The sequence below is a fragment of the Terrapene carolina genome, unplaced genomic scaffold (assembly GCF_002925995.2).
Source record: "Terrapene carolina triunguis isolate 2854851 unplaced genomic scaffold, T_m_triunguis-2.0 Scaffold42, whole genome shotgun sequence".
Classification (NCBI taxonomy): Eukaryota; Metazoa; Chordata; order Testudines; family Emydidae; genus Terrapene; species Terrapene triunguis.
Window position 1 is genome coordinate 69,638,634 of NW_020664393.1, and position 25,745 is coordinate 69,664,378.

General features: G+C 44.5%; 1 protein-coding gene across 1 annotated transcript in view; it reads left to right on the plus strand.

The window, feature by feature from the left end:
* Positions 1–25,745, plus strand: part of EVA1A (eva-1 homolog A, regulator of programmed cell death) — a 307,412-nt gene that overhangs the window by 143,791 nt on the left and 137,876 nt on the right. Inside the window, exon 5 of the mRNA XM_026653233.1 lies at positions 21,816–21,959. Within this exon, the coding sequence (XP_026509018.1) occupies positions 21,816–21,959 (144 nt within the window). The remainder of the gene's footprint in view (positions 1–21,815; positions 21,960–25,745) is intronic.

A 25,745-nucleotide genomic window follows, 5' to 3' on the forward strand; every position in this document is an offset into this window, starting at 1 on the left:
GGAAAAACCGGACGTATGGTAACCCTAGCTAAATGCTGTTTCTGTGCAGGCGTGAGACGTGGCCACGTAGAAGTCTGAAGCATGCACAATGGGTATCAACAAGAAGAAGTGACTGGTATGATGGCATCTGTGATATTTGTGGAGCATTGCAAGCTCCTTAGTGGTGCCAATGCTACATGAACCCAGGCACCTGCAGCACAGTTGAGCAGTACAGAGCACAGTCGTGCTGCGAGCCCCATTGCAAATCTCAGCTCACCTGTTCTGGGAACGCCTGCAAAAACGGACACATCCTGGTGGCACAATATTGGAGTCAAGATCTGCTGTGCGAATGTCGCCGCATTCTATCCTTACTTGGGCGCTGAATGGGAGTGACACAGGGCCACATTCTACTCTCGGTGGCATTGATGCAGCCTCACTGGAGTTAATGGGATTGGTTGCATTTCTGTAGTTGAGAGCAGAATTTGTCCCATTACAGGCAAGGATGGAAGGAGCCAGAGGAGGTAGAGCACAGCTGTAACTGAGTGATGATAAACTGTGGAAGATGATGGCAAAGCTATTGGAACCCATTGGCTGTCATACTGTCCAAAGTCATAGATGTGGTGTTTTCCAAACCAGCCTTTAGCTCTTTTAAGTGAGGTGCATATTGTAATGATCCCCTAAGAATACTGTCTGATGTTAGAGTGTGGGGCACGATCAGCTAATTTAGAGAGGAAGATCCACCCTGCAGTTTTGGCTTGTCAATTAAATTTAATTACAAAAGATGTTGTACTAGAAAACAATGTGATGGGCATGGTAGAAATGCCTACATAGTTAGATAGTTGCAGTCTGAGCTAGTGGAAAGAGCAACACAGAAGATCTGGGTTCTTTCCATGGCTTCTCCACTAGTCTGCTGGGTGACTTTGGGCAAATCGTGTAACATGTGTGCAAAAATACATTTTGTCTTGTTAAAAGTTAGGCCTGCCAAATGTGAAGTCTCAGCTTATACCAGACTTCAGGGGAGCGGGGTTTCTCCTGGGGAACATTTAACTGCTAGAGGGGAGAGGAAATGTTTCTGTGACAGAGGAGGCAGCGTAGGTGGCTGCCTAGAACTGCCGGACAATGAAGGGAATGAGACGCAATGTGCTGTACACCTGGAAATACCATGATCTCATGGTTGCTGAGAGGAAAGAGGTGAGAACTCCCTCTCCTGACATTTTGGAATGTTTCGGGGCTGTGTGTGAAGGGAGAAGGCGACATGAAGGATTCATGTACACCTCTCATTTTGATGTTCCCCTACACTCCAGGAAATAGAGGCTATGTCTACATTTGAGCTGAGAGGTGTGATCCCCGGCTTGCATAGAAGTACTCAGGCTAGCTCAAGCAGAGCTCTCACACTAAAAATATCAGTGTAGTCAGGGCAGCACAGGCGGTGGCTCGGGCTAGCAACCCAAGCACGTACCCCCTGGATCCCCTGGGTATGTACTCAGGCAGCTAGCCCGAGCCCAGCTACACTGCTATTCTTTGCAGGCTAGCTCTACTTGAGCTAGTGCAGATACATCTACGTGAGCTGGGAATCACACCTCCCAGCTCAAATGTAGACGTACCCTGAGTGTGTGTGTGGCTGGGTAGGCAGGTGCTCCTTCAACCCCCTCTAGCCCTCACACTTCACGAGTGTGCATCTGAACTTGCCTAGTACATTCTGTGGTGGCTGGCTGACCTGGTCAGCAGTGCCTAATGATACTGCTGGTGCTACACTTAGTCTCTCCCTGTCGTGACTGGGCAGCCTGTCCTGACTTCCTTTCATCTATTTTCTCTCTGAAGCCCCTAGGGGAGATGGCTCAGATGATGGTGGAAGTGGAGGTGAATTGTAGCAGTGGTTACAACTCCTGCGCTGGCTCCAAATGCGCAGAGCACAGGGACAACCGATGTAAAACACATTCCCAGCCCAAATCAATGAAAAGCACATGCACTCTGTGCTTTGCTGCCAAAGCCGAATATTCCCAAAGTCACTGCTGGGAATAATATACGGAGTGCACCGATACGTTTTCAGCACTGGGGGAGGGGGTTACGCTCCCAATTCCCATCAACAATCACAGGAGCTATGTGCATAGCTCCCCAAGCCTGCTTCGGAGAATCTACTCCCACCATGAGTCTGCCTAGCACCACAGGCAGCTATGTTCCTCCAGAAGTAGATTAAAATGTCATGATTTGTAAATCAAGGCTTCCGCTAGGCTCTGCAGTTTTTCACAATCATGCTGTACGTAGCTATTGTGTGACAGCCTTTGATTCCAAATGTCAGGAGTGAACTAATTTTACAAATAAACTATGTGCTTCAGACACCAGGGAGACCTCCATTCCCCCTTAGCTACAGTCTGGCTGCACTGTGAAAAAAGCTAATATCATTCTGGGGTGTATTAGGTAACTGTCCTGCGCTACTCAACACTGGTGAGGCATCAGCTAGAGAACGGGGTCCAATTGTGGGCACCAAACTCTAGAAAAGATGTGGAAAAATTGGAGAGAGTCCAGAGGACAGCAACAAAAATGATAAAAGGTTTAGAAACACTGGGCATGTTTAGTCTTGAGAAAAGAAGACTGAGGGGGGAACTTAATAACATATTTGAAGACTCAGGACTGTTATAAAGAGGAGGTGATCAGTTGTTCTCCATGTCCACTGAAGGTAGGAAAGAAATAATGGGCTTAATATGCAGCAAGAAAGATTTAGGTTAGATGTTAGGAAAAACTTGCTAACTGTAAGGATAGTTAAGCTCTGGAATAGGCTTCCAAGGGAGGTTGTGGAATTTCTGTTATTGGAGGCTTTTAAGAACAGGTTGGACAAATACCTGTCAGGGACAGTCTAAGTTTACTTGGTCCTGCCTCAGTTCAGAGGACTGAATTGATAACTCTTGAGGTCCCTTTCATCCCTACATTTCTATGATTCTCTGATTGCTTCCAATGTTGTTGTAGCCATGTTGATCCCAGGATATTAGAGAAAGAGAAGGCAGCCTTTTATTGGGCTACCATCCGTTGGTGAAAGAGACAAGCTGTCAGGCCTGAAGAAGAACTCTGGGTAGCTAGAAAGCTTGTCTCTTTCACCAACAAATGTTGGTCCAATAAAAGATATTACCTCATCCACCTGGTCTCCCTCTGATTCTGTGATAATTTATCAATTTTGAATTTCATGGCTCTAGGGATTTGCATAAGGCCAGAAGGATTGGGCTGTTAGCAGAGAAGACTCTCAATGGGGGATGGACACTGGCCAAATCTGGTGTGATTTTCACTCAGCCGCTGTGAGTTGTGGGTAAGCAAAGAAGATTGCATTTGTTTTTAAGATGAAAAAATGGCATTTTTCACTCACTTTAGCAGATTTTACTTAAACCTTTTAAAAACAAATTGCACTTTTAGGTTGAGGCCAAACGTGGAAACTTACAACCACAAAGCGAATTTTCAAGAAAGTTATAAGCATGTAAAAACAAGGGATGTTATGGGGAGGAAAGATGGCTTAGTGCAGGGGTTTTCAAACTCTGGATCGCAGCTCTGCAGGGTTAGCTGCTGACGGACTGGAGACGCTTTGTTTACCTGCGGCGTCCACAGGTATGGCAGATTGCAGCTCTCAGTGGCCGCGGTTTGCTGTTCCCGGCCAATGGGAGCTGTGGGAAGTGGCGGCCTAGCCCACACTGCTTCCCCGCAGCTCCCATTGGCCAGAAACGGCAAACTGTGGGCACTGAGAGCTGCGATCGGCCGTACTTGCAGACACCGCAGGTAAAAAAAGTGTCTCCGGTCTGCCAGCAGCTAACCCCGTGGAGCCATGACCCAGAGTTTGAAAACCCCTGGCCAGTGGATAAGGCTCTGGAGTCCAGTTCCTGGCTCTGCCACAACCTTTCTGTGTGACTCTGGGCAAGTCAGTTAAAGCCCATCTGAAAAATGGGCATCATCTCAACTATACTTGGGTGTTGTGCAGATAAAATGTATTAACAATTGTGAAATGCTCAGATACTATAGAATATGAGGGTTGGAAAGGACCTCATCTAGTCTAACCCTCTGCTCAAATGCAGGACTAATCCCCAGACAGATTTTTGCCCCAGATCCCTAAATGGCTCCCTCAAGGATTGAACTCACAACCCTGGGTTTAGCAGGCCAATGTTTAAACCACTGAGCTATCTCTCCCCCCAGTTGCTATGTAAGGCTATGCAAGGCTATGCAAGCACCTAGATGAATGGGAGTCTGAACTTAACTATCCTACTATAAAACTATAATATAAATAGCACCTACATAGTACTTTCAACCTTCTAAAGTAAAAGATGAACTGCATAAAACACCTGTTTCCACCACTCATGTGTAATATGGGAGTCCCACAGTCATGCTTGATAAATTTGTATACCAAACCACAACATGTACCAAACCACCTCTCTGTCTCACCTATCTATAACTTTGCTTAGCTTAGGAGAGAAAGATGAGAGTAATAAGTTTGTACCCTAGGGCAGTGATTCTCCACCTCTCTCATCCCATGATCTCCTGTTACAACACACAAAGAATCATAATCCACACAACGGCCTAACCTGTTTGTGACCCAGAAGTTAAGAATTCATACCATAGGGAAATGTATCTTCAAGAACAGAGGCTCATGCAGAAATGGGAAAACCCTGCAAAACAGCTGGCCCCCAGCTTGAGTGCCTTGGTAACTCTTAAAAGACTTTGCTGGAATTTGACCTTATTTGTAATTATTTTAATAAAGCTCCAAATTTGTCACTGCACATGCTGCCTGCAAAGAACACTGCAGGGCTAGCTGGGGGGAGGAGGGGAAAGGAATGGCTAGTTGGCCCATCCAGTGATGTGGATCCTTTGCCACTTTATCACTTTTTCATGGTCTTGGTCTGAATCTGTTCACATGACTAGTGTAGATCAGGGGAAGCTAATTCAAGAATTTGACTTTTTCTACTCATAGCCAAGTACAAGCTAATTATCAAATCAGGGAAGAATTTGGAATAGAATGTACAACAGTTACACTTTGATGTTTACCCTTTTATGGTTTAATGAACTAATACTAGTTGAGTATCAGAGGGGGAGCCGTGTTAGTCTGGATCTGTAAAAAGCAACAGAGAGTCCTGTGGCACCTTTAAGACAAACAGATGTATTGGAGCATAAGCTTTTGTGGGTGAAGCTAGTAATACTAGTTGATCACTCTCAATAGATCCTAAGAGTTTACACACCCAATCGTTTTGTTGCTGACAGGTGTCCATGGGGTAAAATGTGCCTTCAGTACTGCACTATTTATTATACACATCACCTCTGAAATGCAGATGTTCAAACAGGATGAGAATAGTATACGTGTGTAGCACTCTCATCTTCAAAGCATGTTACAAACATTAACCTCACAACCCATCTGTATGATTTGTATGTTTTATTATTTCCATTTCAGAGATGAGGAAATGGAGGCAGAGAGGTTAAGGCCCTGAACTAGCAAAACACTTAATCACATGCTTAACTTTAAGCAGGGGAGCAATACTACTGACTTCACTGGGAGTAGTTATATTTTTAAACTTGAGCATATACATCCCACTCTCTTGGGTTGGGGTCTAACGCCCAGATTGGTTTCAATGGGTATTAGGTATCTTTGAGGATTTCAGCCTAAAGATTTGTCTAGTATCACCGAGAGTTAGTGTCAGAACGGGGACTAGAACTCAGGAGGTCCTAGCTCCTCTGCCTATGGTCAGGCCATGGAATGCTGGGGCAGACACAAGGGAAAACTGCAATTCATTCCAAAGTGGGATGTCACCATCATTTGCTACAAAAAGCTGCATTGGCTGAGAAATGAAATGACCCTTGTGACCAAATGTACAAATTCTCATGAGTGTCTGTATGGGAGAATTTGCAGAGAGAAAATGGATGAAGTCATATAGCTTGAGGCAGTTCATACAGTGGATGACTCCATCTCTTATCAGCTCCAATGACATAGGAACCGGGCAGTGAATTCTGAAGAGGAGTCTTTGGGTTCACTGCAAATTCTCTGGCTTTTGTCATTTCAAGGCAGGACTCAGAAGGTAATTTCAGTTTGTACTTAATTTCCTTTTCTTGGTGCGGACATGTGTGTGAGTTGAACCAGAGCCATCATGGTACATCGTGTAAATACCTCTTATATTATTTACCTTATATATCTTGTGGTTCCTTTACCAATACTAGACTGTAGTGTACACATATGTATTTAAAATGTGTAGTGTAAAATTTTATCTCATAAGAAATTAGGTATTCAAAATATTCCTATGAGCCAAATTCTCATTTACATTAAAGTGCCTTTATACTATCATGGCAATATAAAAAATGCCATAAATTGGACATATCTTTTTGTCTCCCTTGCACAGTGATTTATGCTTCCAGATAGATGTAAAGAGGCCTTAGTGTAAGTGTGAATCTGGTCCTCTGTACTTAACTTACATTTAATGGAGCAACTATTGTATATGAGTATAGCTGATTATTAAGAACATGTTTTTTGAGCCTGAACAGTAAATATCTAATTAAAAACACAAGTATGCAGGTATGCGAGGTAAATGTAAGTTGGGGTTTAATTCATAAACAATACTTTATTAAATTTAAATGAAATCCTTATCAGGATGCTAATTTAAATTGGGGCAAAAGTGTATGGAGGGGATGGTATGATGGGATAGCCTAATTTTGGCAATTAATTGATCTTTGACTATTAGTGGTAAATATGCCCAATGGCCTGTGATGGGATGTTAGATGCGGTGGGATCTGAGTTACTACAGAGAATTCTTTCCTGGGTTGTCTGGCTGGTGAGTCTTGCCTACATGCTCAGGGGTTAGCTGATAGCCATATTTGGGGTCAGGAAGGAATTTTCCTCCAGAGCAGATTGGCAGAGGCCCTGGGGTTTTTTCGCCTTCCTCTGCAGCGTGGGGTACGGGTCACTTGCTGGACGATTCTCTGCACCTTGAAGTCTTTAAACCACCATTTGAGGACTTCAATAGCTCAGACATAGGTTAGGGGTTTGTTACAGGAGTGGGTGGGTGAGATTCTGTGGCCTGCGTTGTGCAGGAGGTCAAACTAGACGATCATAATGGTCCCTTCTGACCTTAAAGTCTATGATTCTATGAAAAGGCTGCTTTCAGAAAACTTTTCAACATTGCATAGTTTGCCTGTTTTACTTTTTCTTTTAAAAACAGCGTAAGTATCTAAAATAACTTAAAAAATCAAAACTATTATTGGATTACATACCCTCATATAAATATGATTTATCTAGCAAATAGTTTTTTTTTTGCCATGTGTCAAGGCTGATTCCCCACTCTGGCACTACAAGTGCAGAAGGTGGGGGCCCACAAGGATTCTAAAAATTAATACTGGCCACTCCAGGCTTGTATTAAACTCCCAAGGTTACAGCTTCTCTCTGAACTTGGATGGGTAGATGCTGCCACCACCCAAATGCAAAAAACCAACCTTTTGAGAACCCAGAACGGCGCACTTGGGAATTCCTTCCTGTGGGGTACCCTGAAGCCCTTTCACCCCCCTCCAGGGAAGAGCTGAGAAAGAAAAACAAAGGAAATCAGCTGTTGCCACCAGCTAATTAAACATGTGCACAAACCTCTTAGGACACCAAAAATCCAATCCTGTTCTTAAAAAAGGTAAATTTTACTAAAAACAAAAAGAAAGAATATACATCTGGAATTTAGGCTTTTTGCTAGATCAAAAAAAATTATAAAAATTAAGCATCAAGGTAGCTCTCTTGAGGTTCAGCTTAAAGGTTACAAGCAAAACAAAAGCACCTGGGGTTAGCACAGAGGAGTCCACAAGCCAATAAGAAATAAAAGAAATAACCCTAATCGCATCTTCCTAGACATTCCTTGATTTACTTACATATCTGGGGTTTCAGATAAGCAATTCCTAGGTATGATTTGATGGTTTTTCATACCTGGCTTAAAGCTTCCTACAGTATAGTTCAGCCCTGTTCCTGCTCTGTGTCTCCTCTCTCTGGAGAACAGCAGACAGACAGACAAAGGGAAAGTTTTTTCCCAATTTTAAAAAGTTCTAGCCCTCCCATTGGCTCTTTTGGTCAGGTGCGCACTCCCTTCTTTTTATCTATTGGTTTTTTTGAACCCTTTACAGGTAAAGCAAGTGGAGAATAGCTACCAAGAGGGATTTTATAGCTAACTGGCTGGCTGAGTGTCCATAAAAGGCAGCTGCCCCCCCCACCTTCATTTATCACATCATGCCAATAATCTTTTTTGTTATGTTGAAAAAAATCATTAAAATAACTTCCTTCATTTTAAAGCCAAGAGCCTGCTAGTGCAAATTTTTACAGCCTGGTTATAAGCCCCAGAAGAAAATGTTTCATAATGGAAATGCTGATACAACTTTAATTTTAATGGCACTAGCAGGTTGTGCTATAATATACCATATACCATTTGAAGAAATAAAAGGGGCATTTGTCACAGCTTTTAGTAGGGTTGAGTTTGTTTATTGATTGATTTTGTAAGACACCCATCTCCTTAGCACTTGATATTAGTTTAAAAACAATGTAAAATAGATTTAAAAATGAAAGGCCAGATTCTGATCTCACTGATCTTGCACTAATGTAAATTGGTAATAACTCAATTGAATTCCATGGACTTACTCAGGATTTACATCCTTGTAACCAGGGCCGGCACCCTTTTTTGCGCCCCCAAAAAAAAAAAAAAAAAAAAAGCCGCCCGGACTGTGCTGCCCCAAGAATGGACGGAATGCCGCCCCTTAGCATGTGCCGCCGCAGGCACGTGCTTCCTCCGCTGGTGCCTGGAGCCGGCCCTGCTTGTAACCAGGTTCAGAATCCATATACCCTGCTGCAAAAATAGTTCAGATGTCAGTCAAGAACTTGACCAAACAGAAGCTTTACAGTGAACCCCTGAAGCTTGAGAAACCTAGGTATTGGGGAACCTTCAGGGGGTGCGGTTCTTGGAGTGTTTAACTCCAGATGCCCCCAGCAAGAAGTGACTTGCCAGATTGTATTATCACCCTGGGTAGGAGGGAGAGAGGTAATCTGTCAGATAAATAGGTCCCAGACTATTTGGAGCCTTTGGTCCCAACTCAGCAAAGATATAAACAAGGGCTTAAGTATATCTGTATTCAGCAAATCACTTAAGCACATGCTGAATACGGATGGACTGATGAATTTGGGACCCTTATATAGTGATGGATACGTTGAGCAGCAAGATCATTGTCTTGTTACAGTGGCTAAGCAATCAGCTAATGATGTCACTGATTCTACCTTTTAGTTTGAATGCCCTGTAGCTCACAACTAGCCACCTGATCAGAAATTCTTGGTTCTATAAGACTTCTTAGAGCCAAGGGGCAGGTTGTTTTCAGATTCCAAATATAGTCCCCAAGCCTGCAAAAACGTACATGTGCTTAACTTTACAGATAGCGAGTAAGTCTTTGCAAGACTCAGGCCTTAGGTCTCCAGTGCACTTTTGTATATGAATTAGGTCTCAAGACATACAAGTAAAAAAGGATTTCAGGTTACATTTAATCAAACAAATCTGAATTTAAATATATAGGATCAATAATCAAGCCTGCAATTGATTCTTTACTGGCACATTTGTAGATGTAAGCAAAGTTTTTTTTAAAGGCTGCTTTCTCGTTTTTGGCTGACTGTGCTCAAGTTTCCTAAATTTCATGAAGTGTATGATGAGTAATTCTTTCCCTTTCAATCACATTTACTTTTCAGCAGCAGCTGGCCTTAGTATCACACCTTTTCAACTCTGAGATATAGATTTCTTACTGTAATTACCTCCCAAGTGCGTCCAGTAACTGAACAAATATTAAATGTTAAGTGCAGTTGCACTCAACACAAAGATTCCCTTGCTATCATGCATCACACAACCAAATGCACTATCAAGGATAGTCACTTTTTTCCACTCAGACATGGAAGTGCTTTTCTGAAATGGTTTTCATTAATAGTCTGTCTCAGCCATTGCCAGAAATTGTCTCTCTTACTCACGGCTTTAAGGAGTGGGAATTTTTTTGCAGGCTTTACCAGGTCTCAGAAGGGGATTTCTATTGTTCTGGTTTCTGCAACGACAACATCTTAATTGGTTTGTGTCTCTGGAATCTTTTCACTGTCTCCTGGTCTTCCCTTCTCTGGCCTCTGCACTTTTTGATCCTTTCTCATTAGGTATATTCTTTTGTTTTGTTAACTGTTGGTCTTCAGGAATCTCAGCGATGCAGGATTATTTGTGGCTTGGCTTTTTCACTCTTACTTGCTGTCTGAAGTTTTTTGAGGGTTTTATAAACTGCTGCCAGGAAGGGACACCAGAGTATTTCTTATATGTATTTCTGTTGCACCCATTACTGTGGCATCTGGGCACCACTATATTTGTAGAGCTATGGTTAAATACAAACTAGCTCCCCGTTATTATTATTTGTATTACTGTACAGAGAGAGAGGCCTAAGATCCTTGGTCATGGATTAAAATTCTTTTATTAATTGTCTTTTAGGCTACACCTACACTGTACATCTCTTGTGGCAGCGTGTGGGGTGTGTGCAGCTACTCACCGCAGTGAAAATGAGGCTGCATCCACACTATGGTGTGTCGCTACCCGCATAGGCGCCGACTCCATGGGTGCTGCGGGGCTGGAGCACCCAGGGGGAAAAAATGGTGGGTGCTGACCCCTATCAGCTGCCCCTTAGTGTCTCCTGACTGCCGGCAGGCCCCACAGATCAGCGCCTCCTCCTCCCTCCCCGCGCCTTCTGCCCGCCGTAATCAGCTGTTTTGCGACGTGCAGGAGGCTCTGTGGGGGAGGGGGGAGGAGCGAGGACGCAGCGTGTTCAAAGGAGGGGGCGGAACTGGGCAGGAAGTGGCAGGGTGGAGCGGGGGCAGGAAGGGGGTGGGACTTTGGGTGAAGGGGTGGAATGGGGACAGGACCTGGGGCAGAGCCGGGGATCAAGCACCCTCCGGCACTTTGGAAAGTCAGCGGCTGTGGCTACACATGTATCTCCAGAGCTGTCTGAGCCTTTCCCCACTGCCTCCCTCTGGCCAGAGCCTCTCCCTGCTGCCAGAGTCTTTCACTGGGATGCAGAAAGACTCCTGCAGCAGGGAGCTGCTGGAACATTTCCCCACTGCAGGGAAGGACTCCTGCAACGGGGAGGCAGCAGGACACTGCACTGCTAAAACCAGCAGTGTAGTCAGGAAGGCCTGGCTTTGCGAGTAGAGAGCTCTGTAGGGTCCATACCTGGGTCCATACCCACAGGATTCAGGAGTGTCTTTATTCCCCTAAGCACTGCCTCACCATCTATACTGCTATTTACACTCCCGCTGTGGGGCATGTAGTGTATGTTCTCTACATAGTGCTGAAAGAAGTGTGCAGTGTAGATGTACCCTTACATTGACTTTTAAAGACCCGTTCACGCTTTAGCTATGTCTTTACACAGTGGGGAAGTAGAAAACATCAGAGATTTGGTGTGTTTACTGGAAGAGACGTGACCAGTGCCGTAGGAAGTTATCTTTTACAAGTTATCATGCCAGCTAAGTCTGCAGCCGTAGCAGGGACCATAAGGAACACTAAACTTTCTTGGTTTATTTTAACTTTTTATTAAAGCAAAGTTTCAGTCAGATGTTATCATACAACATCGTACATTACTTATTCAGGATCAGGTTAATATTTAAAAAGTTTTATGCGGGGGTTGAACGCTGTGTCAGTAACAACTAGAGCAGAATTTTAAAAGAATATGAGAAACTAACAGGGAGTGGGAGATGAACTCCCTTCCCTTTCATAACCTCTTCTCACAGAGAGAGGCAGTTTTGAGTCACTGGTGGGTAAAATGTGAAGGCAGTAAGACCTCCACCCCAGTAGCAAGGTTCAAATCACTTTTCCCATTCAAATCTTTTTCTCTCTCTCACTGAAGTTTGCTTTTCTCATTTTGGCAGACTTCAGAGCAGATAACCACAATGCTGATTCAGACCTCTCCCGACCTTCTTCGCAGGAACCAGATTTCTTTCCTTGTATTCAGCTGACCCCTAACTGCTCCTATCCTACATCCTCGCCTCCCCCTCATGGCCCTAACCATGTATCATTAAAAATACTCAGGGCATTAGCAAAACCTCAGTCTTGGTGAATGTTCTGTGCTGGAGAGAAATCCCTTTCTCAGCCCTGTAAGATGCTTTCCACTAGAGATATGTCACTTGTTAATTGGACGTCTCTGAAGGGAATATGCCTCTTACATATTTCCTTCTATGTTCCCCTCAGAGATAGTAAGCAGAACTAAGAATTTACTGTAGGTTATGATTCTGGATAGAGGCACATTCTTGATTCGTGTACAACAATAAGTCATAAAATCATATTATTTATTAGACGTCTCCACTCAGCTTCCAGTTCCCAATTCCTCACTCTAACATATGCCTTTGGAAGAGATGGACTTATGCAGTGTTGCTCCTTTTTGAGGCCTTTAATTATAGTTAATCAATGGATCCTCCTGACAAGTTAAACTCTGGGGTTACTCTGGGGTTTGCAGGATATGGCGCAAATGCAATCTGCAGTTAAGCGTGGGAAAAGAACAATACATCTTTAAAAGAAAAATGAAATGAGTACTTTGCTTGCTGTGCTGAACACACAGGTTCAGAGAACATCCCTTTACAGATGGGTGGGGATTGTTTCTAGGGCTTTTATTTATTTATTAACAACTCAGCGATTTTGTATGATTCATGTATCAGACAAAGGCAAATTGGATCAATTTACAGCAGGGCCTATGAAGATTTGTGATGCACATATGAAAGAACAATTATTGCACTGAATCATGAGTAGGGCCCTACTAAATTCACGGCCCATTTTGGTCAATTTCACGGTCATAGGATTTTTAAAATAGCAAATTTCATGATTTCAACTATTTAAATCTGAAATTTCACGATGGTGTAATTGTAGGGGTCCTGGCCCAAGAAGGAGTTGGGGGGGCGGGTCACAAGATTATTGTAGGGGGCGTTGCGGTACTGCTACCCTTACTTCTGCGCTGCTGCTGGTGGCGGTGCTGCCTTCAGAGCTGGGCAGCTGGAGAGCAGTGGCTGCTGGCTGGGAGCCCAGCTGTGAAGGCAGAGCCACCACCAGCAGCAGCAGCGCAGAAGTACGAATGGCTTGGTATGGTATTGCCACCTTTAGTTCTGTGCTACTGCCTGCAGAGCTGGGCCTGGCCAACAGCCACCGCTTTCTGGTCTCCCAGTTCTGAAGGCAGTGCAAAAGTAAGGGCGGCAGTACCATGCCCATCCTAAAATAACATTGTGACACCCCTGCAGCTCCCTTTTGGTTCAGGACCCCCAATTTGAGAAATCCTGGTCTCCCCCATGAAATGTGTATAGTATAGAGTAAAAGCACACAAAAGACCAGATTTCACGGTCCATGACCTGTTTTTCATGGCTGTGAATTTGGTAGAGCCCTAATCATGAGCAGCAAAATATTTCCTGCACACACTCCACAATGGTCACATGTCTATGTGCTAGAGCGATTTTTTTTTAAAGGGAAATTTTCAAAATAAAATTAGGCAGAAAAAAATAATCCCTCACCTAGATTATTAACACTAGGGGCATCCCCCCCTCCCGACTTTCCACCATTAATGCTGTATCTTTGCTATTTTTGCATTTGACTCCATTTACGTAGTGAAATTAGAATGGTAAATTTAATTTATGGAGGATGGGAGAGATCCCAGAGGACTGGAAAAAGGTGCTATATTTGCCCATCTATAAAAAGGGGAATAAGAACAACCCATGGAATTATAGACCAGTCATCTTAACTTCAGTACTCAGAAAGATAATGGAGCAAATAATCAAACAATCCATTTGTAAGCACCTAAAACAGGGATCGGCAACCTTTGGCCCGTGGCCCACCAGGGTAAGCCCCCTGGTGGGCCAGGCCGGTTTGTTTACTTGCTGCGTCCACGGGTTCGGCCAATCACAGCTCCCACTGGCTGCGGTTCACCGTTCCAGGCCAATGGTGGCTGCGGAAAGCGGCGCGGGCCAAGGGATGTGCTAGCCATCCTGATGGGCTACGTGCCAAAGGTTGCCGATCCCTGACCTAGAAGATAAGGGGATAAGTAACAGTCAGTATGGATTTGTCAAGAACCAATCATGTCAAACCAACCTAATATCCTTCTTTGACAAAGTAATAAGCCTTGTGGATGGGTAGGGGAGCAGTAGATATGATATATCTGGACTTTAGTAAGGCTTTTGATACTGTGTCACATGACCTTATAAATATTGTTGGAGAAATATAGCCTAGACTAACCTACTATAAGATGGGTGCACAACAGGTTGGAAAACCATACTTAGCGAGTAGTTATCAATGGTTCACAAGCGAACTGACAGGGCATATCAAGTGAGGTCCTGTAGGGATCTATCGTGGGTCCAATTCTAGTCTATATCTTCATAAACGATTTGGGTAACGGCATAGAGAGTGTACTTATGAAGTTTGCAGACGATACCAAGCTGGGAGGACAGGATTAGCGTTCAAAATGATCTGGACAAACTGGAGAAATGGTCTGATATAAATAGGATTAAATTCAATAAGGACAAACGCAAAATACTACACTTAGGAAGGAATAATCAGTTGCACACATACAAAATGGAAATTGACTGCCTGGGAAGGAGTACTGCAGAAAGGGCTATGGGGGTTATAGTGGATCACAAACTAAATATGAGTCAGCAGTGTAACACTGTTGCAAAAAAGATCATTCTGGGATCTATTAGCAGGAATGTTGTAAGCAAGACATGAGAAGTAATTCTTCTACTCTACTCATCACTGATAAGGCCTCAACTGGAGTATTGTGTCCAGTTCTGGGCACCACATTTGGGAAAGATGTGAACAAATTGGAGAAAGTCCAGAGAAGAGGATTAAAGGTCTAGAAAACATGACCTATGAGGGAAGATTGAAGGCACTGGGTTTGTTTAGTCTGGAGAAGAGAAGATTGAGGGAGGAGATGATAACAGTTTTCAAGTCATAAAAGGTTGTTACAAGGAGGAGGGAGAAAAATTGTTCTTAACCACTGAGGATAGGAAAAGAAGCAATGGGCTTAAATTGCAGCAAGGGAGGTTTAGGTTGGACATTAGGAAAAACTTCCTAACTGTCAGGGTGATAAGCACTGGAATAAATTGCCTAGGGAGGCTGTGGAATCTCCATCATTGGAGATGTTTAAGAGCAGGTTAGACAAACACCTGTCAGGGATGGTCTAGATAACACTTCGTCCTGCCTTGAGTGCAGGGGACTGGACTAGATGACCTCTGGAGGTCCCTTCCAGTCCTATGATTCTGTGTCTTCACCCAGCACACAGTCAACTTGTGGAATGCAGTGCCATGGAATGCTGTGAAGGCCAAAAGTATAAATGAGTTGAATTAGATGAGTTCATGGAGGATAGGTCCACAAATGTGTATTAGCAAAGATGGTCAAGGAGCTGATCCCATGCTCCAGGTGTCCCTAAACCTCAAACTGCCATAAGCTAGGATTGGATGACAGGGGTTGGATCACTTGATAATGGCCCTGTTCTGTTCATTCTCTCTGAAGCATCTGGCACTTGCCACTGTGAGAGGACAGGATACTGAGGTAGGTGGACCATTGGTCTGACCCAGTATGGCCAAACTTATGTTCTTGTGTACGTGGCAGTATCCCTTGAAACCCTGACTGTCTTGCTGGGTCTGCTGGAGTCTGGTTACCCTTTTAGAAATGGATGCTGGTTAGCTGTTGTACCAAGGGGAAATTAAAATGTGTGGCAATGAATAACCAAAGTACCTGCTTTAAGTATATGAGAATGTGATAGAGACTGGCTTACATTTGGGATTTTTGCCAAGGGAGGCAGTAAAGGAACAATCATGATAGCAAGGAGCTTTAAACAGACTCAAATACATTAGTTGCAGTGAGTCTGATGATAAGGCCACTGCATTATTGAGACGGATTCAAGTTTTCACAGTTTTAAAACCACTTCAGTGCTGTGTGTGAGATGCTCACATAGGGTAAAGCACTTCCTTGTAGCTTTGTGGCCTCACTAGTCAAACCTGACATTTGATTTGGGTTTTACCAGCTCACAGGTAAGGCTGATAAAGAGAGAGAAGATCCTGAGGGTTATATCGGCCTAGCAACTCTTTAACACCGAATGCAACCGGTAGGATGAATTATCTGGTGAGAGCTCAGATTAAGAACTGTGAAATGAAACTCTGCAGCAGGAGAGTTTGAGGGGATCATATGACAGTCACTAACTCAACAACAGTTGTCCTCCCTTCCAATCCTTCAGCTGTAAAATGGTGGCAGAAGCAGGCAAAAAACCAGCCCAACCCCAACTGCTTGATGAGTTAAATGTCTGAGTCCAGAGCACAATGGAATGGCTAGCAAACTCATTTTATACGCCGAGCAATTTCACGTTTAACAATTTCACTGGAACTGAGATAGCAAGCTGCATATCTGCAGTGCACAGAAAGAATTCAGGACTACAGGTCTGCCGCATCTTACGCACATTTAACATGCGCGATTTCAGCTTTACGTGGTCGGGGGGGAAAAAAAGAGAAAAATAACAATTTTAATACTGTACCTGTAGTGCGGGCGATTCCGCCCACCATTCAACTCGATGTAATTTTGACTATATGCGGTTTTCGCTTTACGCGCTAATCGCGGAACGGAGCCCCCACGTAAGATGAGACTCGCCTGTACTCTGAAAACAGAGGCTTACTCTGTTTGTCCTATGTAAGTGGGGTCTGGTTGAATAACTATCCAATGTAGCAGCAATCTAAAGTGCTTTTACACTGTGAAATAAGATTTGATCTACATTATCTATGGGGGGGATTTAAAAGGCTCTCAGCATTGGCCGAACTCAGTTCCTCAGTAATTGACCTCAGTGGGAGCAGTTAGGCCAATGCTAAACGTGTTTGAAAATCCCATGCTGTATTTTTAGATTTCTAAAATGTGCCCAGTTACACATCTCTGGACACATATATGTTATTTAACATAACAAACACTAACACAGAACAAGAGAAAAAATAGACATTCCCCCAAATTAACACACTGCCTTCCTCCATCCAAATTACCACACCTGTCCCTCCCACATCTGTAGGCAAGAGCTGTTGTAAAAACACACCAACCTTTCTTCTCCCCCAACAGAAGTGAAGAAAGTAGTTTTCCTATTTAGCATTCTAGTAGCACTTCAAGATCAGGGTCTAGGAGCCATGAAGAAGTTTGGGAATGGGGTCTATGGGCAATCTGGACTCTGAATATTTTGCAGTGCAATGATGATTTTATGCCACCATGTTGTAGAAGAACACAGCACTGTACAAATTGCCTCTTGCTGTGAAGCTAATTCTGCAGCGCCCACACTCTAGGGAGGGACTTACACCAATTTCCTATCTCCTGATCTTTGAGAATGGGCTACAAGCCCATGGAGTCTTCTGAAATGATACAATCCCATAAGGAGTGTGTGTGTATTATAGGTTCCCCCGCTAGGCCAATTTGCAGCCTGTGAGTCTGTTACAGCCCTAAGTAAACAGCCTTGGCTCATCTGCTCAAGTTGTAGCAGCTCATGATTTTAGCTCCAAGGGTTCATTGTTCAATCCCCGGTGTGTTTGTTGGCCAAGATAGCGGTCGTCACACTTGCAGTAAACTGCTAACCCCAGAACTGATGATCAGTTTGGCTGGTTTGAACCTCAAATGCTTCTTATGCTTTGCCTGAACCATTCAGCTAGATCTCCTCAAGATCCACATTTCTGGCTTTTATTGGTTTAAAATTGTGCTAAGTGGGATAGCTGCCGTGAGCTACATATCTCCTTGCCAAGAGCAGCCAGTATACCTTTCTGGTAAGCTGGGCCGGCTCTAGGCACCAGCAAAACAAGCTGGTGCTTGGGGCGGCACATTTTTGGGGGTGGCATGGCGGGCGCCAGAATGCCGCCCCTAAAAATGTACCCCGGCCGCCCTAGCTCACCTCCGCTGCTGCTGCCCCTCGCGCGCCACGGTGCGCGAAACAGCTGATTCACGCGCCACTACTCGCCCTCCCTCCCAGGCTCTCAAACCTGGGAGGGAGGGGGAGACTCCGAGTGGCCATGGCGCGGGCGCCGCTTCTCCCCCTCCCTCCCTCCTAGGCTTGAGAGCCTGGGGGGAGGAGGCAGGGCTGGGGATTTGGGGAAGGGGCGGAGTTGAGGCGGGGCCAGGGGTGGGGTAATTAAAAAAATGGGGGAAGGGGGCGGCCAAAATTGTTTTTGCTTTGGGCGGCAAAAATCCTAGAGCCGGCCCTGCTGGTAAGACAAGTAGGTAACATATTGAAAGTGCACAAATGCCATTTCATTGGTGAAAATGGTGGTTCCTTTATTTCTCACCATGTGGAGATCTCCAGATGAATTCCAAACTAAGTCATATTTAATAAATAGAGGATTTTTTGAGTCTCTCAGTCCCAGAGGGTGCTTAATAAGAGTGATCTCCTGTGCAGATTTCACTGAATCAATGCCAGAAATAACTTTCTTAATATTTCCACTATAGAATTTGTGTCATTTGAAAACAAGCCCCAGGTATTTTGGGACCTCTACATTACTCTCTGCATGCACCACATCATGCAACTCAACTTGAGCCTTGTGAACATTTTTACAGTGATGCTCTTGGGACCCAAGTGTAAAAGAAAAGTCACTTCTAAAGCTCTGAACATCATGAAGGAGACTCCATGATTTATGAGTGCTGTAATCTCATCTATCACTCAGCTGTCACTCAGACGTGTTATTGACATCTTCACTGTCAGTTAACAAGGGACTAAAGACTCTAGATTATGACATTTTGACATTCAGCTGAATGGTCTCCTTATCACCAGCCCTTTGAAGTGGTTGATGGAGCTGGCCCTGTTTGGAGGGTCTGATGGCTCGCTGACATTTTTTCATTCAATGTGTAATGCAGGGGATTGGCACCTGGATGATTTCTCACCTTGTCACTTCTGTGAGCGCCTGAACCATTTCTGTTTTAACTGCATAACAAGTTATGATAATTCTATCCCCTTTATGGCAATATGTGCAGATATTATCCCCACCTTCTACATATCTCTGTATTATTGCTTTTAAAAATCACTTAATGTCTGAGAAATTTTTTCCATTCTATTTGTCCATATTCATATAGTTAATACTAAATATCACTATGAGACCCAAAATGCAGTCCAGTGTTTAGATTTGTTAAAGTCATTTTCACCTTAGTTCATGAGAACAATAGTGAACATCCTGATTTAAAAGAATTGGCTAAATATTCACCTTGTTGTTTTGCATATTCAAAATGTATCCAGATGAATGGGATGGTCAAATATGCCCAGCATTTCCAGCCACACTGGATATTTCTGCTTAGATGCAGCAATTAAAAGTTTAATTATTTTGGTCTTTAAATAGACATAGGGCTTCTCTACGCTATGGCGGGCTGAAGCTATGCCACTGTAGCCCTGTAGTCTAGACACATTCTACAGCAATGGAAAGGATTTATCCATCACTGTAGGAACTCCACCTCCCTGAGCGGCAGTAGCTAGGTAGGCAGAAGCAGTCTTCCATTTACCCTAGCCATGTCTACAGCAGGGGTCAGGTTGGCATAGCTACGGTGCTCCGGGGCGTCAATTTTTGGCCTGGTCTACAGTAAAAATTTAGATAGACATAGCTACATAGAATCATAGAACTGTAAGGGACCTCGAGAGGTCATCTAGTCCAGTCCCCTGCACTCAAGGCAGAACTAAGTATTATCTAGACCATCCCTGACAGGTGTTTGTCCAACCTGCTCTTAAAAATCCCCAATGATGGAGATTCCACAATCTCCCTAGGCAATTTATTCCAGTGCTTAACCAATGGCTCAGGGGTATGAAACCACAATGGTGAAAAATTTGCACCACTTGAGCACTGTAGGTATGTCGACCTAACCACTGGTGTTGATGCGGCTTGGTTGATGGAAGCTGCTTGGCGGGTGGGGGGTGATGGAAAAACCCCTTCTGTCATGGATGTGTTTACACTGCGAGGTTACAGCGGCCTAGGTGCCGTACCGCAGCTCTGCCTTTGTAGCCCCACATAGTGTAAACAAACCCTATCACACCCCTGAGCGACGTAGCTATGTGGATGTAAATTTTTAGTGTATGCCAGGCCATAGTCAGGGTAAAAGTCTGACCAGCTGTTAAGACAAACATGGGAGTTCTCAGCTCTTCTGGTTCTATTGTTCTAGCCTGGAAGGTCACAGGCTTGCAACAACAGTGCTCTGAATGACATAATCCATGGTATCTTCACAATCTGAAGGTTTGGAGATTTGGAAATCTACCCCAATTCCCCTCACAAACAAAAAAACGTCAACCAGCCAACTAAAATAAACCAATGAAAGAAGGACCCCAAGCAGAGTTTCCATGTCCGCCCTTTCAAAAAAGTGGAGAATCAGAGACACCATGAAGTCTACTGGGGAGTTCGCTATTGCTATTGATATGGAAGGCACTCAGATACTGCTGTCATGGGGGTGTGTGATGGGGCGTCTGCCCCACACTGGCAGAAGAGGAGTTAAAGCAGCCCCGGGGAGGCTGCGCAGGAGGCAGCCAATTAGGAAAGGGCTTGTAGAGACAGCCAGCGGGGGAATGGTTTTCTCTCTAACCCATCAGGGCCAGGCTGGGCCATATAAGAAGGGCTGCTGAACAGAGAAGCTTCAGCCACTTCCTAGAGTTTGAGGAGGGAGCACTGGGTGCCCTGAAGGAGAGAGAAGAGACAGCACCATGGTCAGAGCAGCACTGGGTAGGTCAGGGGAGCATGAGTGAGGTCCCGGCTGACCACTTCCAGTCTGGGGCCCTGATACAAGGGCAGAGAAGGTGCTAGAGCTGCAGGGAAATGGCTCAGGGAAAAAGACGGCGGGGATTGGAGGTGATGCAGTGCCCTCCCCCTTCCCTCCTTCGGCCCCAGTTTCCACTGACGCACACGGCTAGACCCTGGACTGCAGCCTGCCACTGAGGCAAGAGGCTGGACAGAGGACTGCCGGCCCCCCCATCGGAAGAGGGGGGAGAGAATTGAAAGGAGCACGGCCAGAGGGCTGTGTCCAGAAGAGGACACCACAGTCCTGAGAGCGACACGGGTCCTGACGACAGAAGCGACGGTGGAGAGATGCCTCTAGATGAGGACGCATCAGCGAACCAGAGCTAATTCCCAGGATGGCCAGCAGAAGGCGCCGCAGTGGTGGCTCGTGCCCAATCACAGGGTGCCATTATAAAAACCGAACATAGATACATGGGAATTCCACAAGATGATCCAAAGTCCTTAGAATTCATGTGCACTCTGGTCATGTGACATTCTCTTAGGTTAGCCTATAGTGTGGCATGTGTCTGTAGTGGATTGAGCACTGAATTGTCCCTTAGGAGACCTGGCTTCTATTCCCAGTGCTGCCACTGCTCTGCTGAGTGATGTTGGGCAAGCCACTTCATAGATCTCGTGTCTCAGTTTCCCCATCTGTAAAATGGGGATAATAAAACTGACCTCCTTTGTAAAATGCTTTGAAATCTGTAGAAGTATAGTGGTCTGTAGGATCTAGGTATTATTATTATCTCTTTAATGGGTCATTTTTTCCCCTCTGGAAACAAACCTGCCTCTTTTGTAACCTTGTTTATGTCAATGAGAAAGAAGGTTCCTGATCTCTTTTCCCCTCCCACCTGCAGTAGTTTGGTCACCTCTTATCTAGCCCATGATTTTGAACTGATGAGTTTAGAGTTGTATCCTCTTAACGGTGCAGGCTTGGAGGCCTTGAAATATTTCACATCAATGTCAGAGTGCTGATCTGTTGTTCCTAGCCTACATTTGATAGGTTTTCTCCCAAAGGTTCTGACAAGGATGGCGTGCATTCAGAATTGTTCCCTATCTTTTTCCCTTTCAGAGTGTCAGTCAGCCACGGCTCTCCAGCTCATGACCAGACGCTGCCATGGAAAAAGAAGCTGCAGTGTGTATGCCAGCACCTATGAATTCGGTGATCCTTGTTACCCAGGTGTCCACAAGCACCTCAATGTTATCTACACCTGTGGTAAGCTTCTTTAACATTCTTTTGGGAAACATGCTGGTTCAGAGACGACCTGTACCTGCCGATAGTGGGGGGAGGGGCACAAGTAAGGGCAGAGTGAGGGCAGCGGCTTCAGCAGATGTTACTGAGCATGCTCAGTCCCTGTAAGCATGCTTAGTACAAGCAAAGCAGTTATATCTGAGGGGGCACATGACCCCCCATGTGCCCTCTCCATGTGATGCCTTTGTTCTGATTCATGAACTAAGAGGTCAACCTATTGTGACAATGCATGGAAGTTTGTCATTCACCAAGCTGATTGTGCAGTGTATGGCAACCCTGTTTAGGAATGTAGACTAACTAGGGGCCTGGCAGCTTCTGTGGATAGTTTAATGCTGAGTTCTTCCTGTCAGCAGATTGATATGAAAAGCAGAATTTCTGGAAAGAATGTTTTTTAATTCATCCATCACCATCCCGCCGTCTGAGCTTTGGTAAAGGGATAACTCTGCTGATGCTCCCATTCTGCGTGGAGACACTGGCATATTGTTGTATTTGCTTGCAACAAGATTTTGGTCTCAAGTAGGGTCTCTGTTTGGTTCTCAGTGTCTATCATTTTAAACAAAAAAATAAGAAATATGTTGCTCCATTAGCACCCACCGAGTTAATGGAAAAACATCCAAACATCCTCAAACAAACCTTGGGGTATTTGCCATCCAAAGTAGTGTGATCAGTGGTAACTATTACATAGACTCTATATGGTTCCATGTGTCATAGCATTAGATGTACATTGTGGTTCTACTTAACCAGGCATTAGGGTTTCGCGGTAGAGCAATAACTATTCCTCCCCATGTTTCTGTGGTCTCAAAGCAGCATCAGGTCCATCTTTGTCCAGTGATGGAATTTTTCTGATTCATAACATTTGGGAATGATTTGTGTAGGGGCAATTTGCTAAGGGAGGTTGTTTATAAGTCTCTTGCTTCCTTTGGCAGTAGAAGACAGGGAAGTGTATTTTGAATGGAGGTAGCAGAAGCAGAGTGGATGTTGACACAGCACGGTGAATTTTCCTACTGGGGAGTGCCCTGTGACTGTATTAGCTATCTTCGAGACCAGTAGGGAGAGCCTTATTATGGTGATGGAACAGAGTCTGATGTGATGCAACAAACATTAGCCTGAAATCCAAATACAAATCAAAATGAACCCAGGAGATGCACTTCCAAATGGAAATCTCTTCCTGATGCACATGCCACATTGCTGGGCCCCTGCATTATGGGCCTGATCCAAAGCACACTAGCGTCAATGGGAGTCGTTCTTTTTAACAAGCTTTGAATCGGATCCTGTATTCCCAGTTGCTAGTTACTGTGACAGGTTGCCCCCTTTAAGATGCCATCTGATGTGCTGAGATACCACTGAGCCCACCTGTTTTGCCAGCATGGGCCCCCTTTTTACCTGTCTTGCTGAGCCAGACTCTTAAGACTCCTCCAGCATACACATGGGCATGGCCACACCCAGCTGCAGAACGACATAGACACTGAGATCAGCTCTGGGAAGACTCAGCTTAAGGGACTTGCCCCAGCACTCAGGTGTCCACCTCCCTTGGAGTGCAGACCCAAAGATATATTGTCTTGCACTGTAGCGAAATCTATACAATGTAAGTTCATATATTCACCCCCTCCCTCAATGTGGAGGAAGATATGCACAACTTCTTGCCCCCCCCCAGTTAGAAATTACAGAAACTGGGTTTATTAATAAACAACACAAATTTATTAACTATAAAAGGTAGATTATAAGTGGTTAAAGAGATAACAAACAGAACAAAGTAGATTACTAAACAAATAAAACATGCAAACTAAGCTTGATTCACTAAAGAAACTGGTTACAAAATATAATTTAAAAACAACAAGGAGTCCTTGTGGCACCTTAGAGACTAACAAATTTATTTGAGCATAAGCTTTCATGGGCTATAACCCACTTCATCAGATGCATGGAGTGGAAAATACAGTAGACAGGTATAAATATACAGCACATGAAAAGATGGGAGTTGCCTTACCAAGTGTGGGGGGTCACTATATTTGTATTTGTACACTGGACATCATCAAATTAGGCCTGAATAAAGAGTGGGAGTGGCTGGGTCACTACAAAAAATAATTTCCCCTCTGTTGATATTCTTGTCAAGTGTTGGGAATGGCCACATCCACCCTAATTGAATTGGCCTCATTAGCACTGACCCCCCACTTGGTAAGGCAACTCCCATCTTTTCATGTGCTTTATATTTATACCTGCCTACTGTATTTTTCACTCCATGCATCTGATGAAGTGGGTTATAGCCCACGAAAGCTTATGCCCAAATAAATTTGTTAGTCTCTAAGGTGCCACAAGGACTCCTCGTTGTTTTCGCTAACATGGCTACCCCTCTGAAAAATATATTTTCTCACCCTAAATGTTGAATTAGGCAAGATGCAGAATTTCTATAGCTCAGAATTCCAGTTATTTCTTCTTACAGACTGGACCCCTGTCTCAGTCTGGACTCACCCCTGCCTTTCCCTTCAGGTTAATTCCTTTGTCCCTTCAGGTTCTTTCAGCAGTCCTTCTTCTTGGGTAGGCAGTGGAGGAGAGTCCCATTTGCCTTCCTCCCCACCCTTAAATAAGATTTACATAAGGCGGGAATCCTTTGTTTCCCAAACTTGACCCCCCCCTTCCCCTTTAGTGGAAAGTTACAAGAAGTCCAAGATAATATTTAATATGAGGTGACAAGACCTCCTGACCTAGTAGTGTCACAGTCAGGGCCGGCTCCAGGCACCAGCTTCTCAAGCAGGTGCTTGGGGCGGCCGTTCCGGACAGGGGCGGCAGTTCCAGGTATTCGGCGGCAATTCGGCGGACGGTCCCTCACTCCGCCTGGGAGTGAAGGATCTCCCGCCGAATTGCCGCCGCAGATCGCGATCGCGTCTTTTTTTTTTTTTGGTTTTGGTTTTGGCTGCTTGGGGCGGCCAAAACCCTGGAGCCGGCCCTCGTCACAGGTATGACGTAGGACGCCTCCCAGGAAGGAGAGAGCTTAATATCTTTACAATCTTGTTGTTCCTCCCTAATGGCCTATCAAAGTTGATGGCCTGTCATCTGGTGGGTGTCTTCCCAATACACACCCAGTTGTAATTGTTACATAGTCCATATTCCTAACTTCAAATACAGAAATGATACAGGCATACAAATTGGATAATCACATTCAGTAAATCATAACCTTTCCAATGATATCTTACAGGAGCCATCTTGCATAAAGTATATCTCAGTTATGTCATATCCATATCATAAGCATATTTTCATAAAGAATATGGAGTGTAACGTCACCGTCATATCCTAAATGGAGCAGGAAACATACAGTGGTTGGGAAGATCAAAATGGCACTTTCTGTTCGTTAACTGGTGAGCTCTGCTTCATTCTCGACCATGTCAACACACACTGGTCAGCAACAGGGTGATCTGAGACCTCCCTAGAGCCATTGGGTTGGGTCTGTGACTCAGTTTGCTTTTGGTTTTACCTACAGCTCAAGTCTTTAAACCAATCAAACAAAACCAAATAGCCAAAACAAAACCCCACCACCAATAACTAAATCCACTTTCCTGCTATTGAGAGAAGTGAGTTTTGATGATAATGGGGGTGAGGGAGGGGAAAGCTTCAAGTCTGTGATATTTAGGGAACAATTACAGTTTGGATGAAGTATGCAGTACAGTTGTAACTGTGTTGGTCCCAGGATTATTAGAGAGACAAGGTGGATGAGGTAATATCCTTTATTCAACCAACTTCTCTTGGTGAGAGAGACTA